At 33.0% G+C, this 26,253-nt stretch overlaps 1 protein-coding gene across 1 annotated transcript in view; it reads right to left on the bottom strand.

Moving 5' to 3' along the window:
- LOC115888072 overlaps nt 1-26,253 on the bottom strand; it is a 417,007-nt gene that overhangs the window by 78,580 nt on the left and 312,174 nt on the right. Inside the window, exons 22-23 of the mRNA XM_030907644.1 lie at nt 16,855-17,051; nt 3,753-3,847 (exon numbers count right to left, since the gene is read on the bottom strand). Coding sequence (XP_030763504.1) covers nt 3,753-3,847; nt 16,855-17,051 — 292 coding nt within the window. The remainder of the gene's footprint in view (nt 1-3,752; nt 3,848-16,854; nt 17,052-26,253) is intronic.

Below are 26,253 nucleotides of genomic sequence, written 5' to 3' on the forward strand. Positions count from 1 at the left end.
TTATCGTTGAACAGGGAAAACAGTTACTCCACAGTTATTTGTATCAAAAAAGCACGAATGAAGAAACATGTTTTGTTTTTGTTTAGTTTGGTTTTTATTGAATGGACCGTAAGTTTAAATGCCTTGTATTAATGCCTCAATTAACTAAATAATTACTAAAAATATATTAGTAAAAAAATATATTTTTGTATAAAAAACAATATTATTAAAATAAGCTAGATAAGAGTATTTTAATTGATTATTATTGTCTTTGCTTCTGGAATGAAAATTGTCTTTGTTTTCAGTTGATTTAATCCAACGCGAATAAAAGTATTTAAAAATATTTGTTTCTGATTTTTTGGCGATCTTCAGATTTTTTCTTGTATGTATGTATTGTATTTTCTTGTATGTATTCCATAATGTGAATATTGTATTATTTTTTTTCCTTATTAAGAACACTTTACCATCATTTTTAAATTTATTTTACATGGGCGTATGTATACTATTCGTTCGGAAATAAATTTATTATTATTATAACAAAAAGGCCTATCTCTATTAAACAACTAAAAATAAATTATTTATTAGAATTTACACTCAATTTATCTTCAGAACGTTTCCTCAATGTCTCCGTTTAAGTGTTAGTACAAAAACACTATTAAAAAATTAAAGACTTTACATTTATTGGCCAAATAAAGTAAGTGATTTTCTTTAAACTGCTCTCCTGAAAAATACCCCTTAAAATACTTGCACTTATTTCTGGGACACCCTGTATAGCTGGTAACCTTGTAGATTTAAATCCTATAAACGGTAAGCAACTCATTCGTAAAATATGTCTTTCCTAAAATTCAAAAACACGCTAGGATTATCTATCATTTTTTTTAATACCTCAACTGATAAAAGCCTAATTTAAATTAAAAATAAATGCATTGAATGAAAGGTTTTCGTTCAAGTTCATAGATTAAAAAAACAACAAAAAAATAATAGCCCAATCACTTTGGTTAAAATTTAACCGAAGAATCTACATATGTATGTATATAAAATGCGAGGGGTGTCTCACTCGGGTAAAAAATGTACACGTACTGCCAAAATATCCTTCCACTGCTAAGCGACTGCCAGTGACTATGAAGAAGACTGCCAATGTAATTCCAATAGTGAGACACCCCTCGATAAAATGCTAATGTTTATCTGTGTCGTCTCTACTGAAGTAACGACTTGCTCTAGAAAGTTGCTTTTTTTACCAAAAGATAGCTAATTGGCTGTTCTAAAAACTGTCGTCGCCGGACTTTTTATTTTTCATTTAATTTAAAAAAAAATCAGTATTTTTTTGGCCATATGTCGTGGCGGATGCGCCAGGCTTCAACTAGTAATATAATAATTAGAGAGACGAAAGTTGTGACGCAAGTTGTGACGCAATTTATTTCTATTTGACAAGTAGAATACAAAATCAAAGTCTTGCTCTTTGAATAAACAAATTAAGGAATGAGTATAATTCTAGGAATGGAGTATAATGCTATGTATTTATGCAAGGTGGAGATTCTTGACATTTCTGTTTGACACATTTGAATTTGATTTGAAATTTCGTGGATTTATCAGTCTTTACTGAGCTTATTTTATGTTATTTATTATTTATTCTACTGCTGATAGCTGTTTAAAGGTAGCAAATCTAAAAGAAAATTGTAGCTGAACTTAAATTAACAGTGACACTATTATGATTTATCGAAAAAGACTTTAAATGGTTGGTTGTGTAGCGTGCGGTAGATCTCAGTCAAAAATCGAGTGAAATAATAGAACAACTTTTCGCTAGTAAGTGACTGTATAATATACATACGTGTAGTAAACCGATCATTTATGAAATTCACTTAAAATTAATAGACAATTTAATTGGGCATTCCATTTAAATTAAAGAAGTTATTGCCGTTTGAAGCTAATAATTATTTAAAATAAATTTTTAGACACTCTGTATAAGATAGTATTATTTTTATTATTGCAACACAATAACTGATCAATAAATAAACTTCATTAAATATTTAGTATTAAAAACATTGATACCCTTGGAGAAATGAAGCTTTAAAATTTTTACTGCAATTTCACAAAATTGAAAATATTTCAAAAACGGTAAGGTTTGGTTTGGTTTGGTTGGTAACAAATTTACCTTTATTTTAATCGTAGAAACTAAAAATGTAATAATATACAGGGTGTTCCATTTAAAAAAAATACAACTTTGATATTTTTTATTTATTTGGGACACTCTGTATCTTGTAAAAATATTTTTAAATTGTAGCTCTAATAGTCCTTCAACGAACCTCAAACTTACAATTTGTAAAAATCTCATCGTTTAGCTACAATACTGTGATTTAGCTAGTATACTGTGATTTTATAAATTTTAGATGTGATGCGTTCACATAAATCACTCCTTGACTGCACAAGTTATTTGTTAACAAGGATAATGTTTTCTATTAATTCATTTTGCTTTATAATTTTGTGTAATTGAAAGAATCAAAACCGACATTTTGTACATAATATTATATTAAAGAAACAAAATAAATAATAATACATTTATAAAATAATAGTGAATTATTATGTTTCTGAATTAATTTTTGTGTCGAAAATAAGAAATACCTTCATAAAATTATTCAATTCAAAAGTATTATTATGAACTTTATCTTTAATAACGTAGATTTTTTGTAATTTAAATTTAATAATATATTATACGATATTGTACAAAATTAAAGAAGAATTTGATGGACCTACTAAATTAAAAAAGTAAGCGATAAATGCATTATTATAAATAGTAAATTAAAACCACTTTTTTATTGAATACAAATTACTTGTCTAAAACGGATAATGTGGAAAAATCTAGATAATTTTAAAGTATGGGGATGTTATGTATGTGAATATTATTATTATATTCAATATTGTACATTGAGAAGATTCAGAAATCACACTTTCATATGCGCTTTTAAGACTTTGAAATTATGCGAGGAAAGACTGATACTATTGGCGAAATGGATTGGGTAGTGCAGATACGTAAATATTACACTTATACCTATAGGAAGAAATGATGTAGAATATCATCGCAATATACAACTTCAGAAAACCAGACCTCAAATTCTAATGCCTCAAATGCTTCATGCTTCTTTAACATTAGAAAAATCTACTGCAGGCGGGGATAGAAATATTAAACTCCGAGCAATCATCGACCATAAACCATGATTTTTGGTTTTCGTATACTTTCTACAATATCTGCAGCAGCGCTACATGCTGTGGTATACTTTTTTTTACCGCAAAGCATGCATTAATCTTTAAACTTGCAGTTATTGGTTAAGTCCTGTGTGCCCTAGTTGCTCTCCAACGGAAGACAAAAAGTCACGATGCAATGAAGACTTGAAAGATAGTATAAGGACTCCTTGATATTACCATTATTAATATGAAAGTTTAAATTTAGACTTTAATAGGATTTTAAAAACATAGTATTAAATTTTGTCAACCCTGTAACTCCTAAAAGGTTAGACCTATGAAAAAATGCTCAAAAATGGCTTTTTCTACTGGCAACACTGTAACTGCGTTAAAAGTTCCGTCTCTCTATTTTTTTTCGTTTGAAAACATCCAAAGCAATTGTGCTAAGCCAAATTGCAATTAAACAAACAAAATCGAGGTGCACTACGGGTTTCGTAAGCGTCAGGTGCGAAAATAGCAGGAAAGGCATGCGAACGACAGCGAGCAGATCGGTGCGGTGACTTTTTATTTGCTCCCTAAATTATTCTAGGCGTTACCTGAGTATAATCACTTTAAACACGGGCCCCGACAGACTCTTAATGATCGCCGAAGCGTTGAGATGACACCTCCCGTGCAGCACCACACCGTTAACCTAGAAAACGTAAAGAGGAGAAAAACACACAAACACAAAACATGTACGCCACCACGTTTTTTTTCGTGTACTAACCTGGCTTTCACGCAGCTGAACAGGAAATTCATATATCCGACCGAGAACTATTTGCTACCTGGGTGCGCGCAACAGTTTAGTTTAATTTAAGGCATATTTCGGTGGCGAGGGGAAAATAAAGGAATGAAAAAAACGATGACGGAGGTGAGATCGCGACGGCACGGCACTGACTGAACGCGAATGCCGGTCCTTCGAGCCGCGAGATCGCGATCGACGATCAAAAGTAAATAAAAACATTGTATCATGGTCGACGCGTTCGTTATCAGATATATTTTATGTTGGAAACGAGACCTACGCGATGATACAGGCGTAATTCGTGACGTCAGGAAAGTAGATCTAATATTTGCATACCAGTGTATATAATATACACGGTGTTCCAGAAAAGTTCCACATCTCGTTTCATATAAAATTTTTTTACAGAATATATGGAACACTTTTTATTTTATGGCTTAATTAAGGTAGTTTTTATTTAACTTTATGTTTTAAAAAATATTTTTTTTCAAAAGCCATATAATAGTTATTTTTTATCCTCCTCCTCCTTCCTATTACTCTATAAGAGTATAATGACATTATGATATCGTATTTATTGTGTCTCTCCATGTTGTTCTGTCTTGCGCAACAGTACTGGCCTCGTGAAGACTATGACCTATTATTGTCTTCATTTGATCCACCCAACGAACGGTTTGGAGATTTGGAGATCTCCCTCTAAGACGTTTCCCGTTCACTTTTCCCTCCACAATTAGTTTTTCTATATAGGCCATTGGTGTTCCTGGATATTTGGCCAAAGTATCTATGACTGATTTATTGATATCGACAGTCTAGATTCGATATTCAGTTGTTCTAGTATTGAAATATTTGTACGGTGAGCTTTGTACGGTATTCGCAGTATCCGTCTATAACACCACATTTCCAAAGCATCGATTTTACGTTTCATTGCCAACTTCAATGTCCAGAACTCTGAGGCATAAGTGGCAATGGGGAAAATTAGGGCTCTTAGTAGTCTGAGCTTGTTGCTAATTGAAATGGTTGAATATTTCCATATTTTTCTTCTCTTGATTTCTGCGTCACATCCTCCTTTGTTTGATATCAAGGAGCCGTTTGATATCAAGAAGCCTGCTATTGTTGTACTGTTGTATTCGTGGGTTCTCGATCGATAATCATTAATTTTGTTTTTCTTTTATTTAGTTTTAACCCATATCTCTCGCTGTCCACCTCTAATTTGTGCATAATGGATTTTAATTCATTAGCGGAAGATGCGAGTATAGGTGTATCATCTGCGTACCTTAAATTCGTTATTTGTTTACCGCCTATAGTGATACCTATAGTTATAGTCTTCCATAACTTCCCTCATTATAGATTCGCCACATATATTGAAGAGTAAGCGATATAAAATGTATCCCTGCGCACTCCCCCCTCCAAGTAAAATGCATCTGAAATGGTGTTATTTACTCTTACTTTTCCTCTGCTGTTCTCGTACAGACCTCGGATCAGCTGGATAAGGTGTTGAGGGACTCCCATGTTTTTTAGTATAGACCAAAGTTTGCTCCACTTAATACAGTCAAATGCTGCACATATGAGTCGGGATGTTAAACTCTCTAAGCTTTCTCGATAATTTGTCGGACGTTTAATATTTGTTCTTTAGTACCTTTGCAGGGCATGAAACCTGTTTGGTCTTCAGATATTTCTTTTAGAATAAAGTATTTTAGACGGCTATTGATAATGTGTAGCAATACTTTGCTAGTGTGATTAATAAGCGCTATCGTTCTATAATTAGCGCAGTCAGTAGGGCAGCCTTTCTTGAAAAGTGGTGTAAACAGTGATTCGCACCATTCTAACGGCCATCTACCAGATTCCCATGTGATAGAGCATAGTTTGTGGATGACCCCTGTACCTAGCTCTCCCATCTCCTTTATAATTTCTTCTTCTTCTTCTTCTTCTTCTTCTTCTTCTTCTTTTAGAAGGGGTATCGCCTGTTTAGTTCCGGTTTCCTCCTCGTCTAAGCAACTCTTGCGAGGTTGCCAACTGTCTTGCCAACGTTTAGGTAATCGTTCAGTAGGTCTTCTGCCATGGGGTACGTTGTTGCGAATTATTATGGCCATTCTGTCGGGGCCCATTCTATTGACATGCTGGTTCCATTCTCTTCTTCTCTGCCTTATCCAACAACGTTACAACGTCGTTTGTTTGGCACTTTTCTCTTATGTCTACATTTCTCTGTCTGTCCCTCAATGTGTATCCAGTTATCATTCTTAAGGTCTTCATTTCAGTAGTTCGTAGGATTCTCTTTGTTACTGATGTTTCAGCTCTGGTTTCCGCACCATATGTCATCACTGGTCGTATGCAGGTTTTGTATATTCTTGACTTACATTCTGTACTCAAATGTTTGTTTTTCCATATGGGATATTTAAGATGTCCTGATATTGCGGCAGCTTTATTGGCTTGTTTCCTTACTTCTTCTTCCAGGAATCCTGAGCTTGTAATTTTGCATCCGAGGTATTCGAATGACATTATCTGATCAATAGTTTTGTTTTTTATTACCAATTTGCACCGTAGAGGCTCCTTTGTAATGGTCATGCATTTGGTCTTATTTGTGGAAATTTGCATGTTAAGTTTTTCTGCCTGTCTGTTAAAAGCTTGTAGCATTCTTTGGAGGTCGTCCTCTGACTCTGCAATAAGTACTGCGTCATCGGCATAGCATAATATGTTTACTTTATGCATTCCCATTCGATATCCTAATCCAGTATTCTTGACGGTTTTTATTACTTGATCCATGATTGTGTTGAATAAAAGAGGGCTGAGACTGTCGCCTTGGCGAATACCAGTTGTAGTTCGAAGATGCTGCGTTAAGGTAAAGTTTGTTCTTATTTGGGTTGTTGTGTTTGTGTTTAAGTTTAACTTTATAATTTCGCCTGTAAATTATCCACACCAGGTGCCTTTGAGCTCTTTAATGATTTAATAGCCTTTTCTATTTCAGTCTTCATTATGGCTGGTTCTTTTTCTATATTAAGTGCAAGTGTATGCGAATTAGCTGGTTCAAGGTTTTTATATAGCTTCTCACAATATTGTTTCCATACTTCAGCTATACCTTCTGGATTTGTCACCGTCTCATTTTTTATTATTTCTTATTATCTGTGTCCGTGGTTTGAATTCCCGAGCGAGCTACCTAACCTTGTCATATAGCTCACGCGTTTTATTATTGTTTGCGTGGTCTTCCAACTCTTTACATATTCTTTCAATGTGATCATTTTTGTCCTTTCGACATGTTTCCTTATTTTTTATACAACGTGTCCTTATTTCTATACAAGATGACAAAATGGTATTTTATCGTCGACCGAAAAGCTTAATTCACGAGCGATGAAATCGCGAGTGAATTAATTTCGGGAGACGATAATGCAATTTTTATCGTCGTGTATAAAACAATATTTTTTTCCATAGCGAGTTACGTTTTACAAAATATTCAGAACTTATTATTTCAAGGGATTTATTACGAGTAGAAAAAATATTGTGCTGGGTTGACGTTGGTTTCTACGTAATTTGACAAATAAATAAAGCTGTCTCTCATGGCAAAGACATCTGATATGGAGCTTTTTTGGAACACTTGGTTAGAGAAAACCTTTAGAGAAAATATGAGGGTGTTACTTCAACGCTAATATTTATTGAAAATTATTGATCGTGACAAACTATTATAAGTTAATACTTAAGTAAAAATCTCAGTATACAATGAGTAGATCTATTATTTTAATGTCATTAATTTTGTCGTATCAGGCCTTTATATTTATGTGGGTTATGGTTTAAACAACTAGCCTACACGAATTATCCCTGCGTTACGGTCGTAGATTTTTCTGGAGCACTTCTGTTTACTTTTTCTCAGGCGGATGTAAATAGACCGGTTTCCAAAACGACGCGCCAGATTTTATTATTATTAGCAACACATCTTGATCTTGACACTCGAAATCGGGGACGTAGCTCTTTTGAAAACACAGGGGTCGTTCAATAAATACAGTTTGTATTAATTAATATTCGTCCCAAAATAAAATATTTTTAAAACGTCACGAATATAATCAGTTATCTCAAGAGATGGGGGCAGGCATTCACCAGGACAAAGGCAGGAGAATCAGTTCCTACACATTTGCCAGAATTTACAGCAGATATGATAAACAAAAATAAAAACTGCCAAAACTGTAGATCTACTGATAGGAATTACGCAAGCTCAGTAGATATTTAGATACTGATGGGATTTTTAGATGATGAAGCCATGAACAGATTTTATCAATTAGAAAAAAAAAACGGCAGAACATAGTCAATGCCAGTGAGATCGTTTGGGAAATGTGCAATTCTTTACACAATGGCTTATACTAAGGGCTGGCAAAGGTTAGTCTTGGGTCGAAATTTCCGTATATAAGAAGAGTACAATGCGTTTATAATGTACTGAACAAAGAGAGGACAGTAAACACGTTGCCAAACGTATGAAATAAACCGAGAAACTGTGCACATCGCTAAGAGACGTGGAAGGGGATATAGCAGATTTGTCGTAGTTGACCGGTCGACCCAATCAATACTAGTGTTGGGCATAATCGATTCATTTTAATAATCGATAGAATCGAAAAAATCGGATATAATAATCGAATTATCATTCATATAAACGATTATGGATCAGCGAAGTAAAAATTAGACTTTAGACTATTTGTAGACATAAACCTAACCTAACCTAAAAATATATATACAAGGGTACAATAGCTAGAAAAAATTATTTTAAAGTTATGTTTTACTAAAACAACGAAATAAAGATTATTTTGTTTGAATTTTAAATTAAGGCACATAATTTAAGCAATAATATGCATGTATTAAAAAATATTTTTAAATAAATTTAGGCAGTATATACTTGGGGAGGCTTTGTAAGAGCGTCCATTAAAAAAAATCTCATTTTTGGGACTAAAACGATATTTATTAATTTATTTAAGAGTTTCCTCCTGTGTATTCATGTTTAATATACAATTTTGTGTTGTTTGTATTTTTCAAGCGTCTTTTTATACCAAAACGACTTACTTTTAGGACTTCTTAATAAAACTACGTGTTAAATATCCACCGATATCTACCGATTTCTACCGAATCTTGACCAAGATTTCTACCGATAATAAAATTTTGGCAGTGGCAACACTGCTTATTCTATGGGTCAGTAAATACTAAGGCCCGGTTGTACCAAAATAAACTGAACGAGAGTTCAACTGATCTGCTGGTCAAAGTTGAACTTGGATTGCGTTGCACCAACTAGCGTTCAGTAGAACGTCGATCAATATTTAGTTTCTTATGTTGGTATTGAATTTCACAGTAACTTTTGGAGTTTTTATATAAGTTGGCGTAAATGCTTTTAAAAGTTTGTTTTATTGATTGGCGGGTTCTCCCAAAATATAAATTATGGTACCTTTTTTCCTTTCTGTTGCCATAAAATACGACTTTTTAATACCTGTTCGCGGCTGACCGATTCGTTCATTTACTTTTTAGACATTCTAGCTAATACATCTGTACATCATACCTTATTTTTTATATTATATTATTATATAAAGTGAAATCTATATTTAGAGTGTATGTAAGGGGTTTAACAAAAAAATTAACAGATTGGAGTAGTTCAAAAATTGAACTCGCTGAGCTTCAAAAGAAATGTTTCCTAGAGCAGCACAATTTAAAAATGTCTCAAATGCAAGAAAAGCATGAAGCCTTTATGAGGCAGCAAGAAAGGGAGCATGATGAGAGAATTCAGTTTTTAAAATTTAGCAAGGAACTAATAAAAAAAATAATTGACCAATAAATACTCTGTAAATATATAATTATTAAAAAATATTATATAAACACTTAAAACACAATATATATGAATTTTGAAAATATGCATACATATTTTATCGTTTTATTTCTTTTACATATTACATATCTAGTACAAACAACAAGTATACTGAATTGTATTAATTTAATATCATTTATTAATTATTGGTTATTTAATTATCTACTTATAATCAGAATTATCAAAAATATAAAAATAATCCTATACATACAATAAAAAATATTATATACATAAATCAAAATATATACAAGAGTATGTAATGGTAATTTATTTTACGGTATTTATAATCACAATTTAATTAATTAACACGTTATTTTGACTTAAAAAAATTGCTTGGACATTAAATGAAAAAAATCCTTTCCTATTGCGGTAATTCTCTGCATTTGCCCCTCCAGGAGATTGTATCTTCACATGCGTACAATCAACTGCTCCTATGCATCTTGGAAAGCGACAAATATTATAAAATCCTTGTGCCTTTGAATTTCTATCTTCCACTCCCATTGGCATTTTAATAAAGTCCTTGCTTAAAGATGCTATAGCTCTAGTTACTTTTGTAATCACGCGGCTCGTAGTAGACTTGTCTACACCACTGATATCACCAACACTTTGTAGAAAACATCCTGTTGCTAAGAACCGTAATGTGATAAATACCATGTCAGCTGGTGTTAAAGCATGATTTCTAAAAATAAAAGCTTAAATAAGATACAGTAAATATACATAATTAAACTTACTTGTTTGTTTTAGATGCAATTAAACCGGAAATTTCCTCTATTAAATAATTCACAATAGGTTTAGCAAGTCGAAATTTTTTTTTAAAATCCACGTCATTCCATTTTTCGAAATTGTTTGGTCGAAATCGTTCTGTTTGTGGTCTCCTTAGCCGTTCATGTTGTCTCACTAATTCTAAAAAGTCTTCGTCGTCAGTTAATTCACCTAATAAAGGATCCATTACGAAAAATCTTAAGAACAATAACAAAACGATAATCAAAACAACGAAAAGCGGAATATGTCAAATAATAAGGTTATGTCTACCCCTGAACGACGCTTGAACCGCCTAATGTCACCGTTCAGTTGACCGGGCAATTTGAACGGCGTTCAGGCTTGGTACAACGCATTTTTTGCTTTGATCGTCGTTCACAGTTGATCTGTCGGTGAACTTCGTTGGTACAACCGGGCCTAAATATGATTTCCTTTCCTATGATACTTTTGAATAAAAAAAGGATTTCACTAATATCTTATGTGTAAAAGTCTTTCTATGGCTAAAAATACAAAAATCTCGTTAGGAATCGATTCTCTCGCCTGCGATAATCGAATGATCGATTATTCAGCCATAATCGAAATATCTCGATTATATCATTCATAATCGCCCAACACTAATCAATACCTCTGTTAGTACTTAAAGTTCTAGGGAAAGGTGTACGTCATGCGTTCAGCTTCACGATTTAATTACGTCTCGTGATACTTAATTTGTTTATTTATTAACGAGTCGTTGTAATTTTCCCTATAGCTTGATTTTTTTTTAATGCAAGCTAGAAACACTTGTATTTTTGGTAAAAATAAGTGGAATTGAGTGGGTATTCGATAGTGGTCGCGCTATTAGAACTCTGAATTCAAAAATCGATATCTCGAAATAAGGTGCCCGGTGGCGTAGAGGTACAGGCTCTCGTCTACCAATCTCAAGGTAGTGGGTTCGATTCCCACACCCGGCATTGCATCAGCCGACTATTTTTATTAAAATAAAAATAGTTTGGGTACCTAGGTCGACTCAGCCTTAAATGAGTACTTGGGATTCACAATCCTGAGGTAATAATAGGCGGTTGAAGCGTAGTGCTAGCCACATTACCTTCCTTGTATACCGAACGGCTCTAGTATAGCAAACTGTACCTTGCTACTCCCAAGGCGTCAAACGCTATATACGGGAGCTATTATTATTATGATATCTCGTAATCTATTAGAAATAATAGATTGTAGCTTTTTCAAGAACTTTGTTAATATTTCTGCTGTATTTTCTATGTGCGATCGTGATTTTAATTTACTTGATAGAGAAAGGCGTATCGGCAACGCCGCAACAGCACACCGTCGCGCGTCGCGTCGTTCGGTCGCATTTCTCTCACTCCGACTTAATAAGATCCCTATGCGATTTACTTCCACACATGTAAATGCCGACCCTAAAGTAACAGTTGCCAGCACGGTATATGGCTTATCATTAATCATTATAAGCGATTGGCTAAGATATCTATGGAAGATTCAGTTTTCAGATTATATTTTTTTGCAAATGATACAACTAGAGAATCTATCATAGAGATCCGATTGGAACACAATAGATCTACAGTGTATTTCAAAAAACGAGTGCCATCTCTCGTGGGGAAATTCCTCGCGTAAAAATAAGATTTATTTTTCATATCAACATAGGTCCGATTCTGCTTTGTTTCGTAGCTACAGGGTGTTAAAGTTTCAATAATCCTTTGATTTATTATAATTTTATTCCAAGTACTTTTAGTGATTCGAATGAAATTTTAAGGATAAAAGTTACTATAAGTGCTACATTTTCTAATGCTAGAAAAGTGTCGATAAATTCATCAGGGACGTGCATATGGGTTAGCACTGGAATATCTTTCAAAAAAACATGTGCGCCACTGATTTTTTTCTTTTGATATCAAAATTATGTAGGCCGTTTAATGCCAATTAACGTTAAGTTATCTCTTGATAATTTGTCGAATTCGGCCTGCTTGATGAGATAAACGCAATTTTATTAATCACAATTAATAAAATTAAAATAAAAATAAAATTAATAAATTATATATTTTACCTAATTTATTTTTAAATATTATTACTATTAGTTATTATTACTCTTAGTCCAACCTACAGTAATTTCAAATAAAAAATAATAGTATTTAAGATAATTACAAAAACCTAATTTTAAAAAGTTTTAACATCCTGTAACTCTGAAACTATGCATTTCCATACCCATGTTTATAGGAACTTTTTTTCATATTTTTTGATGAGGAATCAATGAGTACTTATTTAAAATTTTTAGAAGTTAATGATATTAAATTTTTTTAAAGGTTGCTGTTAAACTTAGATCAAGGCAAATTAATAAAATGGCGTTTATCTCATCAAGGAGGCCGAAATCGATATAATATCAAGAGACAACTTTTAATCGCAATTGAAACACCCTGTATAGTTCAATAGCCACCTCATAAATCTATGGAAAATGTCACAAGGAGGGCGGTGACTACACTAGCGGTAGTCAGGAAAACGACTTCATGGAAAAATCTGGAGCTTCAGACCACAGATGGTGCACTGGCTGTACACTGGAGTGGTGAGGCCTTCAGTAACATATGCATCCTTGGTATGGTGGCCTAAGGTGGCCTAACAAACAACAATGCTCAGCCTCAGCAAGGTGCAAAGACTTGCTTCTCTGAGCATAACAGGTGCGATGAAATCAACGCCCACTGCATCAATGGAGGCGCTTCTGGACCTTCCGCCTCTTCACATAGTGATCCAGGCGGAGGCAAGAATGGGACTCTATCGACAACAAAGTGTCTTGTCTCTGGGAAATAGGACAGAAACAGGACACTCAAAGATGGGAAATTCTATCGGAGGACCTCTATTCCAAATGAGATCGGACCAAATGACTCCTCTTTATCACTACCACGAACCGAATTCGAGGTGAACAAAATGGATCGAGGAATGTGGACAGATATAACATTCCTTCAGGATGGACTAACCTGGTATACAGACGGGTCAAAGACCGCTGAAGGAACAGGAGCTGGAGTATTTGGGGAAAGACCAAGGGTAAGTCTATCCTGTTCCTTGGGTAAACACTCAACCGTATTCCAGACAGAAAAATTCGCCATTCTACAATGTGCGAGAGAAAACAATAGAAGAGCTTATTCAGATAAGCTTATCAATATATGCTCAGACAGTTAGGCGGCACTTGGGGCGCTTATGAGCCCAAAGGTATTGTCGAGACTCGTCTGGGAATGTCTAGGTGAACTGGGGCTCTGGCTCGAAGGAACAGAATTAAATTATTTTGGGTGCCGGGCCACAGCGGCATCCAAGGTAACGAAAAAGCCGATGAGCTAGCTAGGCAAGGATCATCAGCATCCTATCTTGGTCCAGAGCCAGTACTGGGAATACCCAAATGTATGGCACGTAGTGCACTAAAACTCTGGATCAGGGAAAAGCAGAATGTCCACTGGAGAAATAGACAGGGGCACAGGCACACCAAGGCTTTTATCCCAGGATCTAGCTCTAAAACCACAAAAGAACTGCTAATGCAGGAATAAATTGCGGATTACAACAGGCCTCTTGACAGGACACATGGCTGTCAAGTGTTACCTGAACAAGCTCAACCTGTATCAAGGAAGTCTTTGCTGCAGACTCTGCGATAAAGATCCTGAAACAGCGGAGCACATAATATGTCACTGCGAGGCTCTGGATCGCAAACGACACTTTTTATTTGGGAAAGCTAGGCTAGAACCGGAGGAACTATGCTCCCATCCTATCAAGGACCTGCATAAGTTAGTGTAGGGCACAGCAGGGATAGGAGAATGGGTGCAAATATAGAAAGGGGACAAACACAATAGGCCTCACAGATCGCAGTGTACGGCCCCTTATTGTGAAAAAAAACTCATAAATCTAAAATATCTATCTATATCTTGATACCTACTAGGTTTATATTTTTTAACTTTAAATCCTCCTCCAATAAAAGAACACGTTGTCAACTTGACGAAAGGTCCTACTCTACTGTCTGTAAATTTCTAAAACAATCCTTAGACAAGAGACAAGGCACTGAGTTTTGTTTTAATACGTCCATTTATGTTTGCTAAAAGGCTAGTATTACATCTCCCCCTCAAATACATTTAGTAGATTAAAAATTATAAGTCGATAACAGGTAGGGAAATATACCGGTCTTGTGTGATGTAAAGGGTGATCCATTAGAGAACGTCTACTGTTATTCGTGAATCGTTAATGATAGAGATATTTATAGGTAAATCAAGCAGGAAATCGCTATAAATTATTTTTTACTCCATAGTAATATTTATCTTTATATCTTTGTTTCATAGATGTTTTCATAGCAACTGTTAAAATTGCCTTATATCCATAGACAAACAAATAAAAAGAGACTGGCAAATTAAATGGCAAAGAGAGGGACAACGTTCCCGTAGCGCAACTCAGAACGCAAAAATTCGTTCTATTTATGTTGATCTGCGCATTGCGTCTATTGGGCCCACTATCTCATTCTAATATAACAAGAGAGAAAGAGGCAACCATATAAAACGTAATTTCTAAATAGAAATTAGAACAATCGCCTTTAGTTTTCGTCATCATGACAGCCAAGATGACAACATCATGACAATTCGTCATGTTTGTTAATTTTTCTTTTGGTGATTTACCTTTTTTTCTAAACTCTCCATTTTATTGACTTATGAATATGGATAGGGAACAAATTTCTATGTTCCATATAGGTATTTATATTTTGTTACTTATAATTTTCGGTTATACTATTTGTTATTTTATTTGCTGCAGGATGTATTGGTGTCCCCTTTCTCTGATAGATATGTTAAAGACACCCGGTAAAATAAAAGTAAGTAGTTATATTTATCATCTTATTAAGAAAAAAGTAGAAGTAGTAGTGTCAAAAATATTTCGAACCTCTCTTAACATAACAAATTAATACAATTAATTTTTTTCATTTTTTGGGTAGTTTTATGGCTGGTTTATAGTAACCAGAAATTTTATTAATATACCTATTTTACTTTTGTTGTAGGATTAAAACTGGACTTGAAAATGGTTCAGGATCATGATTCTCGTAAAGTCTTCTTTGCTTGGATATTCACTTTGTTATTGCAATTTTATTAGGCAGTTTTTTCGAAAATAAGATTTTTAATGCCCTTTATAAAAAAATGGCCGATCGTTTCCTGCAACAGTCAGTTCTTCTGCATTTAAAATTGGTAGGTGGGTGGAATAAACACTGTTATTTTGTTATTATATTATAAAAAGTTTATTTATTTTTATGTATAAATAAATATGTTTATAAAACAGTACAATTTTTGCTTTTTTTTATAATTTCCCTTGTAATAGTAGTACTCTTTCGTTCTGAAAGAAACTGCAGATTTTCACTTAAACTGATTTATTCCCTACACCACGTTCTCTTTACGTGGTATAGGGAAAACATCAGTTTAAGTGAAAATTTTCAGTTTCAGAATGAAAGAATACTACTAATAAAGGCTAATTTAAATTTTCCGCCAGCCAGAATGTGCGATAATGTCTTACGATACGTTTTATACCTATCTCTTTCTTTTTCATATAAAGCACACATAATAAAGAAAGATAGCAATAGAGACGTACGTCCTGCCATGGTCCTGCTAATTTGTTTCAAAATTGTTGTTCTGAGTTGCGCTACGGGAACGCGGTCCCACTCTTTACCATGGGATTTGTCAGTCTCTTTTTATTTGTTTGTCTATGCTTATATCTATCAAAAATATTAGATAAAATAGTACTTTAACAGCAAGGGTAGATTAAATGATACTTTAACAGCGAGGATAGGTTAAAAACTTTATTTCTTCTCGCGCGTTTTTTAATTGCTTCCATTTTTGAAAATTTTTGTATTCCTTTTCATAAGTTATTCGGGATTTAAACGGAAGTAGTTTGGATATGGCTTTTGTCGCCTCAGCCTGAATATCTGTTGGTAATTTACTTATTTCGTTTTGAGCCATTTCTGGCTCCAATTCAATCAGCAATCGACACGAAAGAGAATTAAAAAATATTGACTCAAAACTGACAACTAAAGAGACAGCTTTATTTATTTGTCAAATTACATAGAAACCAACGCCAACCCAGCACAATATTTTTTCTACTCGTAATAAATTCCTTGAAATAATAATTTATGAATATTTTTGAAAACGTAACTCGCTAGGAAAAAAATATTGTTTTATACACGACGATAATATTGCATTATCGTCTACAGAAATTAAATTAATCTTTTCGGTCGACGACGTCTTGTATAAAAAATAATTATCGTTTTAAAGGCGGTTAGATATATAGAATTTCCTGTTGTACAGCATTTCCGGTACTAGAACTAGGTACTTACTTCGAGGATCTCGTCTCCGATCTGTATGGATCCGGTCTTGTAGGCCGCTCCATTCGGATTGAGGCCGCAAACGAACACGGCCATGCAGCTGCGGTCCCTGTGACCCGCCAGGCTCAGGCCCAGGCCTGCCGAACTCCGTTCCAACTGTACCATGAGGATGTTGTGGCCTAGGTTGCCGTACTTCTTTTTCACTTTATCTGCAACAATGGAAATAAACGTTAATTTTAATGCACCAGGTATAATATACCCACGTTTATTTAACTCTGCTCTTTACGGTTCCTGTGTAAAACACAAGATAAAACTCTAAATTAAGTGAATCCTCCTTTAAGTAAGTAGTATCTATACTATTGAAGATTTATTTTTAAAACGTTTAAAGTGCTATATTTTTCTTATTTTTAGCCCTATTTTCATAAATTTTTTAGCAAGCTGTATATAATTATACTAGCGTGTACCAGAGACTTCGTTCGCGTCGAATTAATCATTTGTAATGGTGATGATAAAGCAAAGCAAGTATTTCCATTAACATACAAACTGGATCAAAATTTTCTCACATTTATGTCAGCATGAGAAAAAACAATATGGCGATAATATTATATAACTTGGTAATATTTGAAGGGTATAGTTTCATCTCGTTTGAATTTGACGTTCGAAAAATCCGTTTGCCAAAAATAAGCTTTTTACGTCAAGCAGTTTAAGCAGAATCGTGGTTAAGAAATTACCCAACTTTTTGGAACACCCTGTATGACTTTTTAAAAACAATCAAAATATGTAAAAAAAACAAATAAATTATGCTTGTCCAAGCGTTTTCCCGAAGGACTAACCGTTTTTTAAATAATAAATATTGTAATATTTGAGGGGCGTTTTCACCCTCTTGGAATTTGAGATTCGAGAAACCATTCCTTATCGAATCTCTACACCCCACAGTCAATCCGTTTGCCAAAAATCAGCTTTAAACGTCAAGTAGTTTAAGCAGAATCGTGATTACTCAATGGTCATATTTTATAAAACACCCTGTATAAATTTATAAAAAATCTTAAAATCTGTAAAACAACAAAATAAAATATACGTGTTTAAGGGTTTTTCCGAAAAACTCACCGATTTTTAAATGAAAATATTTTAATATTTAGTTTCACCCCCTTAGAATTCGAGTTTCGAAAAATCCCTTCTTATCGAACCTCTACACCCTAAAGTCAATCTGTTTTCCAAAAATCAGCTTTTTATGTCAAGCGCTTTAAGCAGATTTTTCGAAACACCCTGTATACATTTTTAAAAAATCTTAAAATATGTAAAAAAACAAAATAAAATATACGTGTTTAAGCGTTTTTTCGGAAACTTGACCGTTTTTTAAATAAAAAATATTGTAATATTTGAGGGGTGGTTTCACCCTCTTGGAAATGGAATTTCAAAAAATCCCTTCTTATCGAACCTTTACACCCTAGAATCAACCTGTATGCCAAAATTGAGCTTCTTACGTTGAGTTGTTTTAGCAGGAGCGTGATTAATCAGTATGTCAGTCACTTAAGGATTTTTATATATTAGTATAGATACAACACAAAACGTTAATGTTGTTTTTGGCAAAATGAATCATCTTTTAAGTAGGCAGTATCTATACAGTTATTGAAGATTTATTATTGCAAATATCTTGAACTAATGGAAATTACCATTCAAACAAAAACACTTTAGAAATCAACACATAATATATGCATGCCATTTAGTTTAAAATCACATGAAAAATATATTGATTCAGAAACAAATATTTCCATTGGGATATTCCCAGGAAATAATAGATGTTTCGTTCCATCAAAATTATGAGTAACAAATATTGACAATTTTTAATAGATTCACACCGGACTTAGTAGTCATTTTAGTTAATAACTATTTTATCCATTATCCTTAATAAATTTAGTAATATATTATTATTATAGAATAAAATAATTATAAGAAATAGAGTAATAGTAGTGAATAAGAATTATCCTTTAGAAATGCCACTGGAGCCAGTATCTTTATATAGAAAACTATCTCTCTGTAGTAAACAAGCTGTAACATCCGCTCCGGCAATAAAATTGGACGTAAATTTTTATTGGGCACTTTCAAATCGGAAATGTCTGTAGGAGATAGGTTCCTGCCGGCACTCTACTTGTTATACCGGTTCAAAACAGAAACGTTCGAAATTTGAAATAATTCAATGTAATATAATTTATCCTCAATTTACAATTTTGTTCTACAAGCGCACAAAAAAGAAAATTTTGCAGCTGCAGTCATAGAAGTGTACGAAAATTATACCTCAGTCCTACTATATGATCAGTTGTAAGAAATAACAACAAAAAATATTTATGTGCACTATATGCGCATATTTAAAGTTGAACTTCTTATTTCCGTCTATTTGTCTGTCCGTCTGAGAACTCCATACAGGTACCTCTATCCACGTGCCAAGTTTGGTTTCAATCGATCCACAATTAAGAAAAATCCTGATGATTTCGTCCGTTTAGAGGCAACGATCGGTTCGAAACGTCGAGGGCGTCATCCTGTAGCCCGTCCTCAATTATGACGAAACCGACACAGATTTTTCTTTAATATCGAATCCTTTGTTCCACCCTGATGAAGATGTAAACGAAACGTCGTATCCAACTTTGCAGGGTGGGACCGTGTGCACCACATAGCCTAACCTAACCAAATTAGATCGGACGAGATCAACTTTTGACGTTTCTTATGTCAAAATTAACTGTCACAGTGACACGTGTTGCACACGGTTAAGTTGGCCTTGGTTCAATATCTGTCTACATTCTAAATTTCATTTGAATTGGACGACAATTTGTTTTAATTTGATTCATTGATGGATGGGGTTCCATATTTTCAAGATTTTGTTGTCTAGCTATGCAACAAAGAACCTAATAAGTATACAAAGACATGTACAATTGTTTGATCAATAACAACGGATCAATAACAGACAAGACAGAATAACATACCATAAAAGTATGCTCTTTGATAGAGACCTTCATTGAAAAGGAAGTAGCAAGAAACTAGAAACAGTAAGAAATAATAAAGATTTAGTAAAACTCTAGGGGCCTTAGGCTTCCGTTTGCTCCTTTTCTTTTTCATTATCCTTTTTTTCCATCTACTAGGTTGCAGACGGTGCCTCGTGCATCGTTTGCTTCCCGGTTTCTATTTTTAGGGATCGTTGTCATCGCTTGCTGATTCCTTACCGTACTGATGATGCTGCAAGGCAGTTACACTAGTGTACACTGATGTGTAGGTGTGGTTGTTGTGTGTGTGTGTATGTCCACAATAGTGTACAGGGTGGTCGAAATTGGTCTGTTTTAATAGAGAAAACATATTTCCTGACTAGATAGAGCAAAACCGACATAGATGTCATGGGCTCGAATTCTGAGACACGTTTAATGGCGTAAACCGCCTGTTGTAATTTCACTGCCAACTGAGATACGGGGTCTTTTTGAATTTTTTACCATTTGGAAAATTGCCCATAACTTTTGTATTTCGCGGAATAATAAAGTTCTGTAAAAACGTTTTTAAGATACTCTTTTAAGCACAATCCAGTGGTGTAGTCAGTTTTTTTTCTATACGTGCTGTTTTTGTCAGAAATAATAAAAAATATAATTTTTTAAATGGAAATCATAGTTGGCTATGAACTTAAAAAAATGGTGGCGTTTAACCCTTTCCAACGATATAAAGTTATGTGTATTTATTTCTAAAAATGAGAGAAATGTTAGGTTTTTTATCTTTGTATCGAAGCTGGCCTTGATTCTGTGTTGACCTAGTTGCCTAATTTTATCACAATTTAATATTCTATATTTTATTTATCTTCATAATTAAAAACTTTTGAAAAGGTAAATCAACATTCTATATTAGTATTACCCATTATAATTAAAACGCCAGGGTTACAACTGAACTATTAAATGGAGAATTTGGAGAGAATTGGATTGGAAAAAGTGGCCCCATATCTTGGCCTGCTAGGTCCTGTGATTTAACCCCTTTCGATTTTTTTATGGGGGAAATTAAAAGACGTTGGGACGAGAGAAGAATTGCAGAAGGCTACTAGGCAAGCTTTTGGACTTATTACACCAGTTCGTCTAATAAGTCGCTGTAACTCTGTGCGCAAAAGATGTGTATTGTGTATTCAAGATGGAGGTGCTGTTTGAACTAGCGATGGAAACTATCGAATGAATTAGACTATCGAATGGTTACTGAATGAATGATTTCAACTATCGAATGGTTTTATTCGAATAAAATCATTCATTCATTTGTATACTAAAGCATATGTGACAACCTCGGCGTGCAACTAAATGGTTATCGTTGAGCCACGACTATCGAATGCTTTTGATAAATGAAATTTAGTATTCGTTTGATTTTTGTGTACGTCAGTGCATTATTAGTTCTTCCAAATTTTTATAACTTCACCTTATAAATACTGTGCCAATTTTGGGTTTATTAAAATATTTAAAATACTAAAATAGTAGTTTTTTTTAATTGACGATGCGTGTGCGTGTGTCAGTGCAGGTGTCAAAATTTTTCCGAAAATTTGTGTGATTTTCCGTAGCCCGATCTTTCAATTATTTTATTTTATATGGTATATATGGTCTATTTTTTAATGGGAAATTTTGAGAAGTAGCAATTTTTAAGAGAGATGAGATAAACTTAGAATTTATTTTAAAAATACATATTTGTATTTTAGATGTTTTAATAATATGAATTAGTTGAACTTAATAATCATATTTAAGTAATGTGGTTAAGTAAATGGTTATCGAACTCAAACTATGGGGTGAGAAAATTAAATTGAAAGTTTTACACGTGCCAATTTAAAAAAAAAGTTAACGATGTTTGTATTTTATTTATGCTAATTCTCTTACATGTAGTTTTTTGCGAAGAAATATTTCATTTATTTTTTAAAGTAAATGCCAGTAAAAGTAAATATTATTTTTAAATAGTAATATAAAGTACCTAATATAAATAATTTTGATTTCTAATTTTTTATTTATATTTTCCTTTCATTACACTGCTTAGAAAATTAATAAATGTTTATATTTCATGATTTTAAAGTTTGTTGTTAATATAACAAATTAGTTCTGTAATTATTATTATTTAATAAACCAACGTTGCCACACAAAAAATTTAAAGACTATATTATTTTTAAATAGGATCTAATATAAATAATTTTGACATCTAATTTGTTGTTTATATTTTGCTACTATGTATAACAAATTATTACTGTTATTATTATTTTTATTAAACCAGTCTTTGCTTAAAAACATTAAAAATCATTTTCCTACAACCAAAATACAACAGAATATTAATAAAAAAAATGCAAAATATAGACATACCAAGACATACTATCCCTAACTAACTAAAGCCAAACAATAATATTCTTTGCTAATATCAACTAATACCAATATATGGCAACAGCGCCCTTCATAATGTATTTTCTGTGTAAATACTAGCACCTCAATAAAAAAATAATGTGTCCTTATCTTTATATGACTCCGCAAAAAATCAAAGATGCCGGCTTCTTTCATAGCATTGCCACCGACCGCTGTCGGGTTTCTCGGAAAGAGACCTACGTCGCCGGGCGACAACTAAAATCCAGTTAATATTTTATAATAATCGATCCTGACGAATAAATGAATTTCATAAATGAATGAATTTTATAAATGAATGGTTTTTGCTGCCGAATTACTAGAATACAATATTTCAAGGCAGATGACGCATCTATTCGATAATTTTTATTCGAATAGTTTTCAGCGAATGTTTTTTTACTAGCTATCGAATTATTCGAATGAATTGCAACTATCGAATGTTTCGATAGTATTCATTCGATAGTTCCCACTACTAGTTTGAACATCTTTGAGGTTTTTTTTAGAAAACTACATTCGTCACTCAAAAATACGTTTTTTAGTTTTGTTCCTTGTTTATTGCTCTTAATAATAGAGAATGTAATTTATTAATTATGATTATAGAATGCTAATTTATCTTTTCAAACGTCTTTAATTATGCAGATAAATAACAATATAGCATATAAATTGAGATAAAAAATAACTAGGCAAATAGATCAACTCAAAATCAAGGCCCGCTTCGATATAAAGATAAAAAACCTAATATTTCTCTCATTCTTACAAATAGATACTCATAACTTTATATCGTTGGAAAGGGTTAAACGCCACCATTTTTTTAAGTTCATAGCCAACTATGATTTCCATTTAAAAATTATATTTGTTATCATTTCCGACAAAATCAGCAAGTATAAAAAAGACTGACTACGCCACTGAATTATGCTTAAAAAAGTGCCTTAAGAACGTTTTTACAGAATTTTATTATGCCGCGAAATAAAAAAGTTATGGGCAATTTTCAAAATGGTAAAAAATTCAAAAAGGCCCCGTATCTCAGTTGGCAGTGAAAATATCCAACAGGAGGTTTACGCCATTAAACATGTCTCAGAAATCAAGCCCATGACACCTATAGTTTTGCTTTATCTAGTCAGGAAATAGGTTTTCTCTGTTAAAACAGACCAATTTCGACCACCCTGTACAATTGTTTGGTTATAGCACGCATACAGTAACAGATCAGACAGAATAACATATCGTCAGTGAAACGTGATAACCTGCTAAGTCCATTTTTTACGTTAATAAGTTTTTTTATACCATTAGAAAGAGAAAAAAATACTCTATAAATAGGGAAAGCAAATATATTTTTTACCATTAAAGAAAATTTGCTATTTTAACTCAATAAAATCTGCTAACTCCCAATGATCGGAAATAGCCACCGAAATGCTGCTATCTCCGTAATTTCCGTTACGATCACGCTAAGGCAAACACACGGTTTCTTATTCGTATGTTTCTTTTGTACAGTACGTCGATCCAGGGTCGAACTAGGCCAAAGGGACCCGGGTGGCAATGTAAGGAGGGGCCCGTGTGGATTATTTTGATTATTAACCAACATCAACACATTTAAACTACCTATATCTAATAACAATAAAAATAAATAGCAAACCAAGGCATGAGATTTTGCTACAGGTGTTCGACATATCGACCGTCTTCTGTTATGGACAGACGGGTCAGTTTTTGAACATTTCTCGCGGAATTCATTAACTCGGTGGGGGTGAAAGATACCCTCTCATAACTGCTAAGTATTTTTAATTCTTGTCTAGATTATATGGAAGAATAAGGAGCATTTATTCTTCCGCAAATATATCCATAGGATTAGATCCATAGCCACTAAGTTAGGCGGCCTCAACGGCCAATGGCTGGGATCTTGGTTAGCTATTCAATTATTCTTGAAATTGGCTGCAAAAATTTGCTGATAACTTCAGCGTTCAGAGGCGGTGCGTCGTCTTGCTGGAAATATAATGTTTTCGAGTTCCATTAAGGGCATATCATCAATAAGGGGTCCAAAGCCTACTAGTTAAAAGTGGCGAACTTTTAAAAATTCTGTATTTCGAAGGGGATTATAACAAAATATCAAGTGTGCTACATTTTTGTAAAGGTAATTTTATATTCTTTTCAGTTAATTAAAAATATAGAGGGTGTCCCAAATAATAAATCAATTTTTCTGTTGATAACTCTTAAATTATTAATTTTAAAAAAATTATACTTAAACCATTAAATTCTACGTAAAAAGGTGCTTTGGAAATGTTTTCATAGAAATACAAAATTTTCCATAGTAAAAAAGTTACAGCGATTTGTTAAAAATGCACATTTTTGAAAAACGCCCCGTAACTCCGAAACGGTAACAGATATTGATGTGCGGTTTTCACCATAATGTTTTTGATGAAAATTGAGCTCCAGACACCGATATTAGTTTTCGTCTATCTTCTAAAGAAAAGGGTGTTTCCATTTAAAAGCGTCGAATTTAACCCACCCTGTACAGAGTTGAATCCCTCCTTTTATCATTTAACGGTGGCTAATAAAAAAATAATGCTCCCCTTTATGTGGCCGGCAGACATCATTATGTGCTGTTTGCCCGAAGGCAATAGCTGCAGGCCAAGACATTTTACGACAGCCTATTATGATCCCATTTCTGAAAAAATTAACGTTGTAAAAATTCGTCCATAACTCAGAGGTTTATGATGGCTCGGCAACTGAAAGTTTTAGTATATCTTGTCGGAGGAGATGCTTTATGGGAAGTCGTTTGTGCTTTTAAATGCGCGCATAGACATGGTGTTCTTTATTTTATATGTTTCTGAAAATAGGTGTGCGTTAAAGACAAAGATATTTGGATATAAAATAGTAAAGAAGTAGAAGAACTGGAATCTCGAAAACTAGAAGACCTACATATACAGGGTTGTTTACCACATACGACACGGAGTATTGTAGCTAAACGATTAAATTTTTACAAATTGTAAGTTTTCGGTTTGTTGAAGTATACTATAAGAGATACAATTTAAAAATATTTTTTCCATATACAGAGTGTCCCAAATAAATAAAAATATTAAAGTTGCATTTTTTTAAATGGAACACCCTGTATATTATTACATTTTTAGTTTCTATGTTTAAAATAACGGTAAATTTGATGAAGGTTTATCACACTTAAACCTTACCGTTTCTGAAATATTTTCAATTTTGTGAAATTGCAGCAAAATGTTCAAGGCTTCATTTTTCCAAGGGCATCAGAGTCTTTAATACTAAATATTTACTGAAGTTTATTTATTAATCGGTTATTGTGGTGCAATAATAAAAATAATATTACCTCATACAGAGTGTTAATAAATTGTTCTAAATAAATGTGGATTTGAATCAGAAATCAGTATAATAATAATAAGTTATGAAAATGAACGTATCTCTTGTTATAAATAAGCATTCATTAAAAAATGAAATAAAATTTTTAATTTTTAATGTGTTACTTTTTACCACACTGTCTAGTGCACATAAAAATTCAGTTTTTTAGTATTTGGAGCAATTATTCTTAATTAACGCTAATAGACAATTAATGTAATTTGAATACTGGAATCATATTAATTGGTCCTATAACACATATTTAAACAGTTTTTTTTATTTTTTAATAAAATAAACGAACTATATCGACAATATTAGTATCTATACCCTTTAAAAATTTGTTATATCTATAAAAATAATCTAAAATCTCAATGTTCCATGGGTATATTGATAAATGAGGTCTAAATTATAAGAAAATGCATTTTCTATGAAAACTTGAAGAGATAGGCAAAAAATGGCATAATACAATTTGATAGACAATTACATTGTGCATCTGATTCTCAGAAAATATACAGGGTATTCCGTTTAAATTAAACAAGTTATTGCCGTTTAAAACTAGTAATTATTTAAAATAATTTTTAGACACTCTGTATAAGGTAGTATAATTTTTATTATTGCAACACAAAATTAATAAATAGAAATACTTCAGTAAAATATTTGGTTTTAAAAACTTAAATAC

The sequence above is a fragment of the Sitophilus oryzae genome, unplaced genomic scaffold (assembly GCF_002938485.1).
Source record: "Sitophilus oryzae breed Bouriz unplaced genomic scaffold, Soryzae_2.0 scaffold_682_pilon_pilon, whole genome shotgun sequence".
Taxonomy (NCBI): Eukaryota; Metazoa; Arthropoda; class Insecta; order Coleoptera; family Curculionidae; genus Sitophilus; species Sitophilus oryzae.